Source organism: Hakea prostrata, chromosome 5 (genome assembly GCF_041222555.1).
Source record: "Hakea prostrata isolate BN-2017 chromosome 5, UWA_Hpros_2, whole genome shotgun sequence".
In the NCBI taxonomy this organism is placed as follows: domain Eukaryota; kingdom Viridiplantae; phylum Streptophyta; class Magnoliopsida; order Proteales; family Proteaceae; genus Hakea; species Hakea prostrata.
The window spans coordinates 9,272,779-9,288,754 of NC_142604.1; the positions used below are offsets into that span (position 1 = coordinate 9,272,779).

A 15,976-nucleotide genomic window follows, 5' to 3' on the forward strand; every position below is an offset into this window, starting at 1 on the left:
GTTACTTCTTAAGTTCTTCAATATATCAGTCAAAACCCCTATTACAAATATAGTTAGTTTCAATTATTTTTTGTTTATCTATCTTCAATATTACGCTCACATCATAAGGGAAGAACATAGGGGAAAAAATTATATAACAGAATAGGAATCATATAAAAAAAATGCAAGAATGAAAGACAGTAAAAGAAGATGAGTGAGCGTGAGGTATTTTGTTTGGAGACATTATTGTCTTTTTGAAAAAGTTAACTTGCTAACATCAACACTTGATTGTGACTTCTTAATGGCAAGGGGTGTCATCGATATATTTTTCGTTTATAAAGAATGTGACTGATAAATTAGGTAACTCAAGGGGTGAAATTAAGTTTTGGGATTAGTCAAGAGTGGCCCTTAAGATTTCCCAAGCTCTAATGGAACAAAGGTTCTGAAACCAGCGACATAACACAAATACAACGTAGGCAAGACGTTACTGACTATGTAATTAAAAATTTTTTTGTAAACCATCGTGTAAATATTAATAGATCAAAATTTAATTGGGTCATCTTGGAGCAAGAGTGAGTGGAATCTTGTCAAATCCCTTCAACATAAAACCATACAAGCAGAGAGAATTTGGGCAGCCCTCTGGCAGTTGGAACCACACTCCAGTGATATTGAGAACCTGCTCTCATGAGCTTTGTATTCTCCAATGCAAACACAAATACTTAAGTCATCGTTGTTTGTCAAGATTGCATTAACCAGATTAACAGTCTCTTCCCTGTAGATCCGATTAGAAGTCATGAAACAACATAACCTGCGATTAGTGCAAGGGAGACCAGACTGTAAATTGTTCTGGATGTTCCTTGATTTAGCATACTTCTGAATAAGCATTCTCAAGCTTCCAGCATACCCCAGTTCAACTGAGAACTCAACATCCATTTCAGTTAAGTTCAATCTCAAACAAGAGAGGAAGTGCTGGAAGTGAAGTTCGGGTGGTGATCGGATTACCAGGAAACCCCTTTAATGTGAAATGGGCTAGAAGATTAAAAGCTTAGCATTCCCTTTAGCTTCCTTAATGGCCTAAATTGAGCTATGCAATGAGCATAAAATCATCTATACGTTAGGAGGCCAACCATCTGCAACACAATACTATGTTGCATCCTAAAAAACGCAAGCATCCAAACTGGCCAGAAACAAGACTCCCTCAAAATCAGATCAGGGCATCCCGCATCCAGATCAATCAAATTTCTACTAATGAAGCAATCCAAATGCCCGCATGATTGTAAACTTTCTTGTCGCAACCTCTCAAAATTTCAAACAAATGTTAAATAAAATCCTAAGAACAATTTGGTTTGCCAAAATTCAATTCTGGGCCACCATGAGAGTCTCATGATGATTCAACACAACCCATAAAACTACAGATAGATAATGAAGCTTGACATCCTAGTGCGGATGTCCATTGACTACAACTAGAGCTCATTGAGATACTCAGCTAACTTGTGGTTGGTTTCCATACACTGGATAAGCCCCATATGCAGCAGCAGTAGCGGCAGCAGCGTACATGGTCGGGTCCTGAGGAGGCATTGCATAACCATATCCATCATACATCTGACCACCATAGTATGCCCCATTCCACTGGGTACTAGGATCCACTCTCATCTGTCCAGTACAGAATGCATCCTGTTAGTGAGGGAAAACTTGCAGATTGCAATCAAAATAAAAGTGACAACCATAGATTTATATTTGGCGAATTGGATTCTAAGACAATAGGAATGAGGCACTAAGCAGGGAACCAAACGGAAACTCAGTTCTTGGTATCTAAAATGCACATTTACCTGCTTGTTTCCTGGATTACGACCCCAAGATAGACGAACAGTTTGCTTGCCAATGACTGTCCCATTCAACCTATTTAATGCCTCCTCAGCATTGCTTCTGCAGAGAAAGAGGGGGGGGGGGTTCCTTTAAATTAATGATAAGAAAGTGCAGCTACTTAAATCTGAAATCCCACGAAACGTTCTTATTAACCCAGATATACCTGTTAGCAAACTGTACAAAACCACATCCTTTTCCGACTGGTATTTTGACAGAGGCTATATCTCCATACTGCGAAAAGGCCTGCCTTAAGTCCTCATCAGTGACACTGGCATCAAGACCTCCAACAAATATCTACAATAAAACATGGGTTAAAGGAAGAGAAATATGTTGCTACTCTTGAGGGATAATGCATTAGAGCGAGCAAGACTCACTGTTGTGTTACCAGAATCGCTATCAGACTGCACAGCACCAGCTGATGCATACCCACCTACCAATACCAAAGCTAATTAAAGAAAATAAAAAATAAATAAATTGAGTAAGAAATGCTTTTGAAAAAACAAGTTTTCAAGTCAATACCTTAGGTGCGATGACTTCAACCAGCAAGAATAAGGCTGTGTTTGTTTACTGGAATAGAGGTGAGGTGGGAAAATTCTTGAAAAAAACAAACTTTTTCTACTTTTCCTAAAAGTGTGTATATTGTTTGGTTGCTTGGGGTGGGAAAGTGAGAGACAAGCTTCCTTGAATCAAGGAAACTTGTTTGGTGAGGTGGCAGCCCAACTTCCCCACCCCAAGGCTTTTTAAAACCCCACAAATTTGGTGGGATTTTGTGGTAAGGTATGGAAAAGTAAAAGGTGGGACCCACTACTATCACTTTTTCACAAAACCCTTTTCTTTCCTTCCCTTCTCCCTCACCCCACTACACATGGGGCCCACATGTTTTTTTTTCACCCCTTTTTTCCCATCCCACCTTTGCAAACAAACGCAGCCTAAGTGAATATGGGACAGGAACTTACCACAGCTACAACTGCGGATATGCTACTACTACAAATCACTACTTACCAGCACTGCCAAATAAAATTTTAACATATTTTACTTATTTTATTAATTATCACCACTTTACTCCTATTTTCTCTCTAGGGTCATGTCCATCTTTCGAAAAGCACTTCCATATTTTATTTCCATTCTTCCATTCTTAGCTAAATGGTACTTCCCTCCACTTTCTCACTCACCCTCGTGGTCTTGTAGGCTAAACAACACCTCCCACCCCTCTCCCCTACAAATGCTCCCCCCCCCCTCCCAATCTCTACAGTCTTATTCATCTCTCTTATTTGCTCTTCTATATACCATGAGAGTTAGATCATTGTAACCAACTACTCATTGCATTTCAGTATTGATATTTCATTAAAAAAGAAAAAAAGGAAGAAAAAAAATACAGCAACGCCTAAACAGCCAAAGTAAAGATAAAGATGCTATTCTCAGTGATGCCAACGCATTCTCAGGAATCAAGATTAAGTGCAACGATGACCCAAATCTCTATTCTATGTTGCATAACTCAGGTTCTTCTAATACACCAAAATTGGGTCAAAACAACATGCTGATGTAAAATCAAACAGCACAAGGGAAGTGATTGACAAAATCTAGAGATGATTCTTCATAACTTCTAGACATGCAAGTCCAGCGACACTCCTTTTAGTGCCTTTAAGTTGCTTGAGTGAGACTTACAACCTCACATATATATATATATATATATATATATATATATATATATATATATATATATATATTATATTATTATTATATTTATTTTATTTTTTAAATATTTCATTTTTATTTTAACTTCTGGAGCCCTGTTAATCAAGCAAACAGCATTTCACCAACATATTGTTTTCCAATGTAGTTCAACCTTTTTTCTTAAATCATGCCTAGTCTTGCCAATCCTATTACTGAAACTTCCCCGTCAACTGAGTTCAAGTGTTCAACAGATAACATCGCACTTTAGAGCCAGACTTACCCAACATAATTCTGGGTAAACAAACTACAGTGGGAAAAGAGGGGATACACTTTATGAATCTTGAAAAACAAACTTAACCAACACTCGCGTCCACTCAGTCATACTCTTAATTTGTACTCATATTGCATTCGCCACATCCACTTCAAAATGTTCGAATCTTGAAATGGCCTTCACTAGTTCTAGAACTACACTTAACTTCTTTGAAGCTTGATAGATGAGAACCAACTCTGAACTAATCTCGGCCCAAAACATGAGAGAGAAAAAACTTGTATTATATTGAGGGTACTGATGTGAACCCAGTTTTAGGGCTAGGGTTTTGAGAATTTTCCCTAAAACTAAGGGCTCCGAGAATCTTCCAGCAAAGATAATGATTATTCTAGGGGTGCAGGTGGTTCTAGGCACTTAAAACCTTAGCTCTGATTTTTAACAGGAAGGGATTGAAAACTAGGGTTTTAGGGTTTCAGCTAGGTGGGAGGGTGGATAGTCAATGCTGTTTTGTAATTTCAGAACTTGTTAAGGGTTTTAGATTGTAGAAGTCCACGATGAACTAGGGCTTAGGTCAAGATGTTGAAGATGAATGGCAGAATTTTTTTTTGTAAAAGATGAAATGCAGGAATTTTTTTTTGTAAAAGATGAAATGCAGGAATTTTCAGACCTTGGGAAATATGGTTTATTTAGGAAAACCAACAGCAGGACTGAGGCCTATGTTTTGGTGCGATCCTATAGGGAGACAAAGGGGGGTTAAGGGGCTGGGAAATAGGGAATTGCAGGGGTGGGGTTTGGTGCTGCCGCAGGGAAGAAGAAGGGGTGGTGGGGAAGCTTGCGGGCACTAGGAGAGAGGTGATGGAGGGGCTGGGAGATATCGTAGGGGTTAGAAGAGGTGGTTTAGGTTGCTGTCAGGGATGGGGAAGTAGCCAAGGGGGGCTACGATTTTTATTTTTTTGGGGGGGGGGGGGGGGGGGGGTTCCTAGGGTTGCGTAAGGAAGAGAAGGGATGGGGAAGGCTGCAGGTGAGAGAGGAAGGGGATGGGGGCATGTGGGCTTACATGTTTAATGCTGGAACTCTTGAAGAAGATTACTTTGAATGCTTGTAGGCCCCTCATCAAGGAACCATAATCCTTAAACTCAATTTTATTCATAGTCAGACTTAAGTTACAAAGAAAGAATAGGTTCTAATTTATAGCCTACTAAAAGATTCTAAGACTAAGTGCGATTCCCTAATAGATTAGGATCCCACCACATAATCTCAACCCTTGAAATAAAATCAAAACATCTAATGGTCCGTAATAGTCAATGCTAAAAATAAAAGTTTAAATAACTTAGAACTCTAATCCAAGGAAGTTCACTTGAAAAAGAACTCCTTAGGACACTCGACTACTAACTCAAAAACTCACTCAAGAAGTATTAAACAACCTGGACTCTAGGACAAAATTGGGAATTAATTCTAGCAATACATAGGGCCGTAAATGCCCAAAATACCCCTCCTAGGGGGTTTGGCCAGCCTAGAGTGCTTCTTGGAGCCATATAGTGGACCCCACTTAGGGTTTCGGCCAGGGGTAAGACTCCTGGTCACATCAGTTCTGCCTCTCTTGAAAACATTCATCCCCGATGAATGGTTGCTTGCTGCTAGGACTTTGGATGTTGCTGGGACTGTCTTCACACGAGGCCTCTATGGAGCTCTGCTGGACTGGGTCATCATGATTAATTGGATCTGATAGGACTTTGCTGGCTGGTGCACATGGCCTATCTCTTCTTGGCCTCTTCAGCTAGATTCAGGAGTAGAAAGTATGATGTTTTGCCCTTCATGCTTGAAGATGCATTTGTTCACCCGGCAAGGGATATTTACGTTTTTATCATAGAGCCATGGCCTGCCTAGGATGATGTTAGTTGTCTTCATGGGGATCATCACACCAAATTTCATCATAGTAGGGAGTGTAGAGTGACTGGGATACATCTAGTAACCACATCCAACCTGGAATCGTTGAGTAATGCTACCTTGTAGGGTTTGGGATGCTTCTCAGGTTAGAGTCCTACCTTTTGTATGAATTCTGATACTGCATTGATGCTACTGCCACTGTCCATGATAGCTAGCGCAATAAGTCCTCTGACTCTAAGTCTTGTGTGGAAGATAGAGTTCCTATTCCAGTCTTCCTCTTCAATAGTATCCATTCAGATTTTGGAGACCAAATTGAGATGGGCTTCTGAATCTATCTTATCTGCACTATACTCTTCCTCCTCAAACTCTCTTCAAAAGATGGATTAAACTGGGGTTCCTCTAGAGCTGCAAGTCCCCTCCCCTTAGGACACTCTCTAGCTAAGTGTCTTCTTTCATGGCAGTGAAAAACACTCACTTGGGCTGTTATCGTAGACTGGCCCACAATTTTTTGTTTTGATAAGATTGGTCACCTTTGGTGTTACAACCATGGTTGTCAAGGCAACCCAAGCGATTGGGGCTCCGTCTAGGCAATTAGGCGACAAAGCGGAGCCTAGGTGGCAATAAGGTGACCAAAACGGTTGGGTTAAAATTTTTCAATACAACTACTTTCTATAATAAGCTAAACAAGTATTCAATAGTCACATTCATCCCAAAAAAGCAAGCATTCAAGAATTATAATTATGAAAAATTATTCAAAAAAAGAAAAAAAAAATAAGTTCATCTCATCAAACCATGGTTGTCAAAGCATCTGCCTAGGCATTTACTAATTCATTGATTCTTGATGTTGAGTATGGCTTATGTTTCACATTTTGTTGTGCTCACCGGGGGTCTGGGGAGGCCCCCGGAGCAAAAATTAGGTTCTAAATTGGGCATCAATTAAGCGGTTCAAAACAAAGCGGTTTTTCAACCGCTTTACCGCCTAGGTAGACGCTTTGACAACCATGGTTACAACTGTAGTGGGACTATAGGGTTTGGTGGTGGGTGGGTCTCTTCAATGGTCTTAACTGCCCTGCTTCTTTTGCACCAAGAAGGACTCTTTGCACGGAGGGTCTTATCAAATAGGTCACTCAGATCCCCTATGTCTATGACCCCCAAGGCTAACTGGATATTAGACTTTATACCAAGGTCCTTAGGGTTGTGCAAGGAAGAGAAGGGGTGGGGCAAGGGTGGGGCAAGGGTGGAGCCAGGATCAACATTGTGGGGGGGGGGGGGGCAAGCGTTGATCTTTCACACTGGAAGAGGGCCGGAAGACCAAAAAAACCCAAATTTGGATTATTATAAGAATTTTTTTGGGTGGGGGGCTGCGGGTGAGAGAGAAGGAAGAGGAAGGGGATGGCAGATGCTGGAACTCTTGAAGAAGATTACTTTGAATGCTTGTAGGTGCTGGAAATACTAATAAAGGTGCTGATCCTTGAACAAAACTCTTAGTTACTCAACCATGGCCCCCTCAACAAGGAACAATGATCCTTAACTCAAACTCAATTTTATTCAATAATCAGACTTAAGTTACAAAGAAAGAATAAGCTCTACTTATAGCCTACTAAAAGACACTTCAGACTAAGTGGGATTCCTTTATAGATTGGGATACCACCACATTCACTCAACCCGTCAAATAAAATCAAAGCATCTAATTATCCATAATAGTCAAATGCTGAAAATAAAAGATTAAATAACTTAGAACTCTAATCTAAAGAAGTTCACTTGAAAAAGAACTCCTTAGGACACTTATACTAACTCAACAACCAACTCAAGTTAAGAAGTATTAACCAAGTTGGACTTTAGACTAAATCTAGAAATAATTCCAGCAATAAAATAGGGCTGTAATGTCTAAAATACCCCTCCTAGGGGGTTCAGCCAGCCTGGGGGGCTTCTTGGAGCCATCTAGTGGAACCCACTTAAGGTTTTGGCCAGGGATAAGACTCATGGTGACATCAGCACACATTGTGTCAAATTATAAACCATGGACTAGTTATGGTAAAGAACAGAAAAATCCAACAAAGCTAGGTTGCACACTGAAACTCTTAACAATTCTTAATTGCATATAATGAGTTTGTTAACTACCGGAAACAAAAAGAACAAACCAGATTCTCTGGAGAAAATGCTTTAAAGAAGATGTAGTTCCAAAGTAACAGGAGTAACAGATTATTTCAAAATATTAGAGAAAAGTAGCAGTGATACACTCAAGACAACATCATGGACAGGTTGAAGAACTGACCTTAATTTTAATTCTAGACTAACAAGAGCAGACTGGTGAAAGAAAAGAAAAATATTGTAATTATAACCACATTTTAGAAGCACGAATACTTTGAATCCCCTACCTTGAGAAGAATATTGTTGTTGATATGCAGATGACTTCCTTGGGGTTGCAACGCCTACACGCATGGGCCTACTTGAACAATATATACCATTCATTTCAGAAATAGCTCGTGATCTCTCACTTTCATCACCAAACCTCACAAAACCATAACCTTTTGTGCGTCCAGTATTTGCATCAATTACAACTTTGGCACCTTTAACGGATGGATATCTACTCGCAAAAGTATCTTGCAACATGGTATCAGTAACATCTGATGCCAAATCTCCAACAAATATTGAACAATCAGACCCAGCATCTGAACGCCTCTCACCCGAGCTAAATGATGCCCAATTTAGGCGGAAGGGTTGATCTGTGTTGGGCATTGTAGTGCTACCATAGCTCTGTAGTACCTTTTCAGCTGCTGCCCTTGAAATAAATTCCACGAAACCATAGCCCTCTGACTGACCACTCTGCTTATTGCGGATAACCTTTATAGATATTACCTGGAAATTTGATGCCAAAAGGTCAGAAATCAAATGCACAATCTGGCTGCTTAAAGGAAACAAAAGCACCCAAGGACATACATACAAAGCAACTGATAAGTATGCAGATAAAAGTGAAAATGAATAACTGGAACACTTGCTTGACAAGAAAATAATAAAATCTCTATCCAATTCGCTCTCTATCATAAAGCAGCAGCCAGTCTAGCCATTCTTAAAAGTGTGATGGGCCCCTAGTGTCTCAAGCGTACACCAGGGGATCAGCTACTCCAGCAAGGGAGGGGGACCATGAGAAAACCAGCTAGAGACGGTGGACAAGGTGGCACAGGCTGATTGGGGGCAGCCACACCATGCATTGAGGTACATGTCTGATATGGAGCAGGGAATGTAGTCCACGTGGGAAGAAGGGACTGGGGGAGTGTGGGAAATCGTTAGGGAGTTTGTTATATTGAGAGTTGTGAGGCAAAGAAAGGTAGGTTGAATATTGTAAGGGCTTTTGCAAGGTGGATTTGCAGGGGAGAGCTGCTGCTCTCGGGTAGATAATAGGAGAAGAGTTTTACTGAATCAATACAGTTCATTCTAGTTTTGTTGCTGATCTAAGACATTCTGTTGTTCCGTTTTGACTGAAGGTTAATGAAGTTTTCCTTATCCTGCTCAGCTACATCCTATTGTTACTCTATGTTGCTATGTGTTTGTGTGTCGGAACATTGAGTGAAGAGCAAGAGAGACAACCATCGTTAAGCTGGTGTTTAGGAGCATAATAGGAGCATAACAAAGTGAAGTTCTAAAAATTTGGCATCTGGATCAGCAGTAAAACCCAGACACAATAATACTTTTAACCTAAGCAAGCAGAGTTCCTAAAACTCCTAGAGGACATCAGAAAAGGTACAAAGCAACTCGGAAGTTATGCAACTTCTGAAACTTTTTAGACACTTCATCCGATCTACAGCATAAATTACTAGTCCATAACACTTAAGAATATTGAGAATTAATCAACACCATGGAAAAATATGGCCTTGGAATATCCATATTAAGCACTAAATTTTGCCACTTGCAAAACATGATCATCCAGTAACCCTTCTTATTCCCATATCCTACTACTTCAAGTAGATTTGACTTAATGCTTCCCATATATTCATGTCAGTCCTGTCAAGAGATTTGCAGCAGTGGGTGGGGAAATTCAAGCATGGGACTCAAATGGAATTGGACCATAAATATGGCTACTAGAACCCCTCATCAGGTGACAAACTGCATACGCCTGTCATGCACAGAACTCAACCATGTTCTGGTCTGATGTCTCCATCATTTCCATTGAATACTTTTCTCAATCTCTGCCATTCTTCTCATCTAAACAGTTAACAGAATCTTCAAAAATTAATTAATTTTTATATTTAGACTCTATTATAGTACAAACTGAGGATTTAGAAAAACTAACCTTCGCCTGGATGACAGATATGTGCAGTTATGCAGTAAGGATTGTCCCATAATCTCATTGGGTCAAAGGCTTAAATTTGGCTCATGATTGGGTTCTATGGGCCTAAGGGTTTTTATTTGGGGTTTAGTGTTGTAATGGGACAAATATATCAGCCCATGAAGGGGGGACAATGTTAGAACCAGGCCATACCCGCACCAGCTTCAGAGGACCAGAAGTGGACCAGGTCAGGCCAGCACAGAAGGTCTTCTAGAAAAGCCAAAACACTGTTCATGATACTGTTCACATGGACAGTGTCAGGGCCAATTTTTGTTTTGTTTGGGATTGCTTTTTCAGAAGATCTGTGGGGTCTAAGATCAGATGATTCAGATCACATGGAGGCTTTATCCTTGGTATGTAGAAGCTTAGTTTGGTTTGTATTTTGATAATTATTAGTTTCTACTAGAGTTATTATTGTTTGTGGCCGAATTATAAAGCCTCGTAGTCTCTAAATCTAGTTAGTTTTTATTTTCTTAAGATTCTATTGTCACTAGTTGCCAGGTTAATAGTTTATATTTTTCAGCTCTGAAAGCTTTTCTTGTAAAGCTCTTGTCCATGCTAGAAATCCTACAATAGGCCCTTTCATTGCAATAGAAAAATAAACTTTGAGAACTTGAATCTGCAGGTCAAGTCGCTATTGCTTACTGAGTAATTGAGTAATCAACGCCCAACAGCTGTTATAACTGCAGATGACAGAATCAGGGCTGAGATAGCCCATCCCCTGCCCCCCTCCTCTATCTTCTCTTATTTCCTCTCTTCACAAACGGATTACTTCTGATTTATTATTCAAGCTACTGAACCACTGTGAAAGGCCATCAAATGCTGCTGCTGCTGCTTTCATCCATCATCAGAACTGCTGTTGCAACTTGCAACTGCCGCCACTTTTTGAGTGACCCTGCTGCCACTCCTACAAGTTCTTTTCTGCTGCAACCACCGGTGCGTGATAGCTTCAGAACCCTACTCTTTTGCACCATAGATCCATCCCATTAGCCACCTCACCTGATCCAAATCCATGCCCATTACATTGGCTGGACTGCGCCAGTTAGTACTACAATCTTCTATTTCTGGACCCTATCTTTTAATTCCATTCCATCCACTTTTCTTTTGTTCTACCCATCATATTTACACCTTTTCCATCAGATCTCCAGTCAATCCAAGTTTGAGTCCCATGCAAAATCCTGGTTTCTAATTTGAAAACTGCTGCTATATCTTTCTCCGGAAGTTAAAAGCAACACCTAGCTGTGCATTATCTACAGCCTAACATCATTCACTTTGAATTTTAGCAACTTCAACAATCTGATTTTCTTAGAATCATAACATTCTTCAGAGATGGTCAAACTTGGTTTATGCCTGAGTTTTCCCACTGATTTACTGGAGATTGACCAACATCTGAGGACTGTTACCCATGGAATTACAGTCTTATGTTAATCCTTTCCCTATACACATATTTATGTATAATAACTGCATCTACTGAAGACAATTTGAGTAAAGAATATGGCTTTTTTCGAAGGAGATTTGGTATGTGTTGAGCAATGCAAATGGGATTTACAGCACAATCCTGGTCTGTTCTTCTCTTTTGTCTTTTCTTCTTCCCAAAAATATCATCAACAAATCAAGCTGACATTCAAGAAGGTCATCAACAACAGTATGTTGAATCATCCCTGTTTTGTACATTTTGACCGATTGATTTGAACCAAGGTCGACCATCAGAAGCAGCCAGATTCAAGAGTACTAAGCTGTGGATCTGACCTGCCAAGCTCGGGAAGAATACATGCGCTCGGGAATGATAAGGTCAGGAAAGATGACATTATCACGAGAAAAGAGACGGTTATGGTAAGGACTATTAGTTGCGCACCATATCCACCTAGAGAGACATATTCAGCGAAGATCTTCTATAATCCGAATCCTATCCCTTAAAAATCGGGGCTTGAGGGTTGAGTGGCAACCTTCGTTATATGAGTGGGATACAAACGTGGGGACCGCTAAGAAAACTTCCAACTACCCTAAAATGAACAATCTAGGAGAAAGCAAGCCGCCTCCATCCGACAAGCAAGATTGATCAGGCTAAACCATATAAACCCTTAATTCGTTCAACTGAGGTAATACAAAATCTTTTAATTCAGTCTCAGGCTCTGCAAATTCTCAAAGCCTCTTTAGTGCTGTGTAAGTACTAACTTGATCGTCAGAGGCGGCCTCCCAACCAACCAAGGTCAGCCTGTACTGACATTTTCTTCCTTCTACGGGTTCTCAGCAATCTCAGGGTGATCAAGTCAGATTTGGACACAACAATCCCCAACCCCAATTTTTTTCTTCTAACCTCTAAACCATAACCCATAGCTTTTTGTCCATCTTTGGAAACTATTCACAAAACATAAGAGCTCACAAGAAATTCCAACCATCAGAATACTAATATATTCGGATCAAATCACCGTCACAGCCCTAGGAGAACTCAGTCCTGGCAGCATCTCATTCTGACCTTGAAAACTACTAGACTCATTCATCATTTTTGAAAACCAGAAACAGAACCAATAACACACCGTCAATGAAACAAAAACGTATGTCGAAAGAGTCCCCTACATCAACATACTTTATGTGGACAATGGCTCCTAGTTGCACTCTTTCCAATACAGTACTGCATTGTGCTTTTTTTCGTTTGGGCTAAATGACTATATCATACTTTATGTGGTTCCATTATACACAAATCAAATGAATGGTTAAAATAAAATACTTATACAATTGTAGTCTGGTAAATTCTTAATAAAATAATGAAGCAATCAAGCAACAAGGCTAATCGAACAATTATGTACATGACTATTATAGTTCATTGCAACCCTGGAGAAAAAAGTGTAAGCTTAATAATTAATAAAATGAAGAAAAAGTTGAAAAAATCATAAAAAGGGGAGGTAGAAGAGTCGAGCCCCATTTAATTATCAACGCATATGAATATTACTGAGTTACAATAGTGAAGCATCATTCAAGAGTAAATGAACTCAATACGTGACAATTAGTAAACACCAAGAAGCAGGGGCAATGACCATAAAGCAGATCAAGTACTGATTGCAGTGGGGAAATAAAATAGAGACAACAAATAATAGAAGTAAAAACATTAGAGAATTCTAGGCCTCTAAATACCTACGTGTTGGAATTAGAAAGTATAGAATCCCCTAGAGCAATAAATGCCCAAGGATGGGTGTTTGAAGGAATTCTTGTCCTCCACTTCCCTGTGTTGAACAATGCAAGTTGCTTTCGCATTAAATTTTCACCTGGCTGCTTGAAGTGATAGACAACCAAAACCACAGGTTGCGCTGTAGTAGATCAGCATCTTAAACCACTCAATGTGTGGTTCCATTATAAACAACTCAAATTAAAAATGACAACTAGATCAAGTAAATTTGATGCACAATGTACAATGTATGAAATAGATCAATTGTGATTTCAAGCAAAATCGGTGACAAATTCATCCACCAAATAAAGATTGCAGAACGAATGAAAAAGCCATTAATAAAAAGAAAGCTACAAATAAGGTTCACGAGATCTTTCTTATTCAATATCGTGAAGGTACGGACATAGAGGATAAATTTTGATGATACTATCAATTCCTCAGTGCCAATGTCATGTCCATCCATAAAAGAATTGACTCGCAGGTATTCCCTGCCCACTCCACGTCAGAGATCAAACGTCTGGCGCCAAAAAAAAAAATTTCGTGCGGCCTCTGTGATTAAACAACATCATTCTACTCCAACAAGCATGAACAGTAAATCAAATTCTTACAAGTGCTCAGAAGACATGCACAAACTTCTTGTAGAACTCTTATAAAATAACTAAACCTCACTCACCCAAAAATAAGTTAGATTGGGTTTTTTTTTTTGTTAGACTTCAAAACACGTTAATTCTTGAATTTTTGTGTGTGAATGTTTATGATAAATTCAACAAAATCATTCCCATTACGGAAGCAATAACAAAGTAACTCTTAATAATTATAATCAAGAATAACGAAGGAAAGATATGAATTTGAGGAAGAGAAAACTAGAAAAATTAAAAAAAAAAAAAAAAAAAAAGGAACTAACCTCGCCGGTGTGACCGAAGCAATTATTGAGGTAATTCTCGTCCATCCAATAATGAAGATCTCCAACCCAGAGCGTCTTGTTCTCATCCGTAGATCCATGTTGTTGTTGCTGCTGCTGTTGCGCAGGTTGTTGTTGGTGATGGTAAGGCATGTAGTGCTGCGGGTAAGGCGCCGGCATCATCTGGTGTTGCATCACCATTGTCGCCGCCGGATATTGCATCGCCATCCATTGTTGTTGCTGGTGATGTTGTTGTGGCTGTTGTGGTTGCTGGTGCTGCGGATCAGCTCCGTTACTTGATTGCATCATCTCTTCTACTCTTCTGGATTTTCCTCTTCCACAGAGAACTAAATAATTGATCGAGAAACTAGGGCACAAATCTTCCACAGAAAAACAAAAAAAAGGAGAGAAAGAAGAGAGAGAGAAGCAGATAACCTGGCCTGGTAGGAGCAGAACCAGGGTTGGAAAGAAGTCTAACCTCCGTGTTACAAAGAGAATTAATAGGAAGCGGTGGAACGCTGAGGTCGCCCTCGTGAGATATAAGATTCGTTTTGAACGGCTGAAATTGAAAATACGGAATGAGATTTCAACCGTTCGATTTGATAGACTCGGAGACCCAGGGGCTGCGATTTCGGTCGCTTTGAAGGATCTCGTGCCAGCTGCTCTTCTAATTTCGGTCGTCAATTTTAGGATAGCGTTAGGGACTTGTATGTTAGAGTAACTGATTTTTTTTATTTTTTTGGTAATTAGAGTAACTGATTTAAGACAGCAAGTTTCATAGTTAAATACCATAGTCTTTGACTAATCAACCATTAGATCAGAATCTACGGAACTTATCAGATAACATATAGTGAACTTCCATGTAAAACATCCCAATCTAACGGTTTTTACAGGGACTTGATTATTGGAAGTGTTGACTTTATTTCTGAGGTGTGGTCTCGTAACTTGTAACTGATAAGCAAGGAAAGACTTTCATGAAACAGGCAAGAAAGCAAGCGCCCCACAAGACAGGCCGGGGAGGCCAAACACAGCGCCGTGAGCCTTCCTAGCAGAGCACCACGGCGCCGCAAACGAGGCCCGCAGAAAAACCGCAAGCCCAAGGAAGAGGCGGCATCCCCAACGGACTCGAGAATAACGCATGCCCGCTTTATAGCTCAAGAAGACCCCCCGGCCCACCCCTACCGACCGAAGAGGAACTCAACTTATCTGAACAAGCCCACAGTGGAAGGCCCCTGTCCTCCCGCAAAATAAACTGATAAGCAATTGAGAGGATGGAATTTCAACCTTTCTCTATTAAAAGAAAGTCAAGTACAGTGGTTGTTAGTAACGACTTACGAGGGAATCTCTTTCCCCAATTAATGTTGAGGTTCTGGACCGTACAACGGTGCATCGTAGGTGACATTTATGTTCGAATGGTACTAAGGCTGCCAATGATACATCAATGCATCATCATCATATAGTTATGTGGAAAATTAGAACATTGCTTGTAAGTAGAACTGTAACCAGACCGGATTCAAATCCGCTATTCGAATCTGAATCCGACAAAAATTTAGAGAAGGCATCTGAATTTGAATCCGAAACTTTATCGGATGTCCGATAATAATCCAATCCGATAAAATATCCGATTATTGATTGATAATGTCAAATTTTTTTCATTTTTTATTATAAATTTCTAATTTTCGAATACCGCTATCTGAATCCGATTATCAATTATTTTTAAAGAAAAAATGTTAAATACTTTACTCTATCTAGATAAAAACTTATAAGGATATTATCCGATTCGATTAGCAATTATCCAAATAAGAATCTGGTTGCTTAGCGAACGGATACGGATATTTTCCGGTAATCAAATTTTTGGATACCGATACCTTTAAACGAATATGAATGTGAATTCGGAGGTAGATTTTGGCT

General features: G+C 39.7%; 1 protein-coding gene across 1 annotated transcript; it reads right to left on the reverse strand.

Moving 5' to 3' along the window:
- Window positions 1–1,141: 1,141 nt before the first annotated feature.
- Window positions 1,142–14,541, reverse strand: LOC149014961 (polyadenylate-binding protein RBP47-like). The gene is made up of 6 exons (XM_089154941.1): window positions 14,069–14,541; window positions 8,053–8,533; window positions 2,220–2,275; window positions 2,009–2,139; window positions 1,809–1,905; window positions 1,142–1,632 (listed from the first exon to the last, which is right to left on the reverse strand). The coding sequence occupies exons 1-6, from the start codon at window positions 14,372–14,374 to the stop codon at window positions 1,462–1,464; spliced, it is 1,242 nt and encodes a 413-aa protein (XP_089011067.1). The 5' UTR covers window positions 14,375–14,541; the 3' UTR covers window positions 1,142–1,461.
- Window positions 14,542–15,976: the final 1,435 nt, after the last annotated feature.

Bases quoted from the DNA above. Each gene is read 5' to 3' on its own strand.
- LOC149014961 (XM_089154941.1), bottom strand. From the start codon at position 14,374: ATGATGCAATCAAGTAACGGAGCTGATCCGCAGCACCAGCAACCACAA. The intron at 8,534-14,068 runs GTTAGTTCCTTT...TCAAATTTCCAG, and splicing joins GCTTCGGTCACACCGGCGAG to GTAATATCTATAAAGGTTAT. The intron at 1,633-1,808 runs GTAAATGTGCAT...TGTACTGGACAG, and splicing joins GTAATCCAGGAAACAAGCAG to ATGAGAGTGGATCCTAGTAC.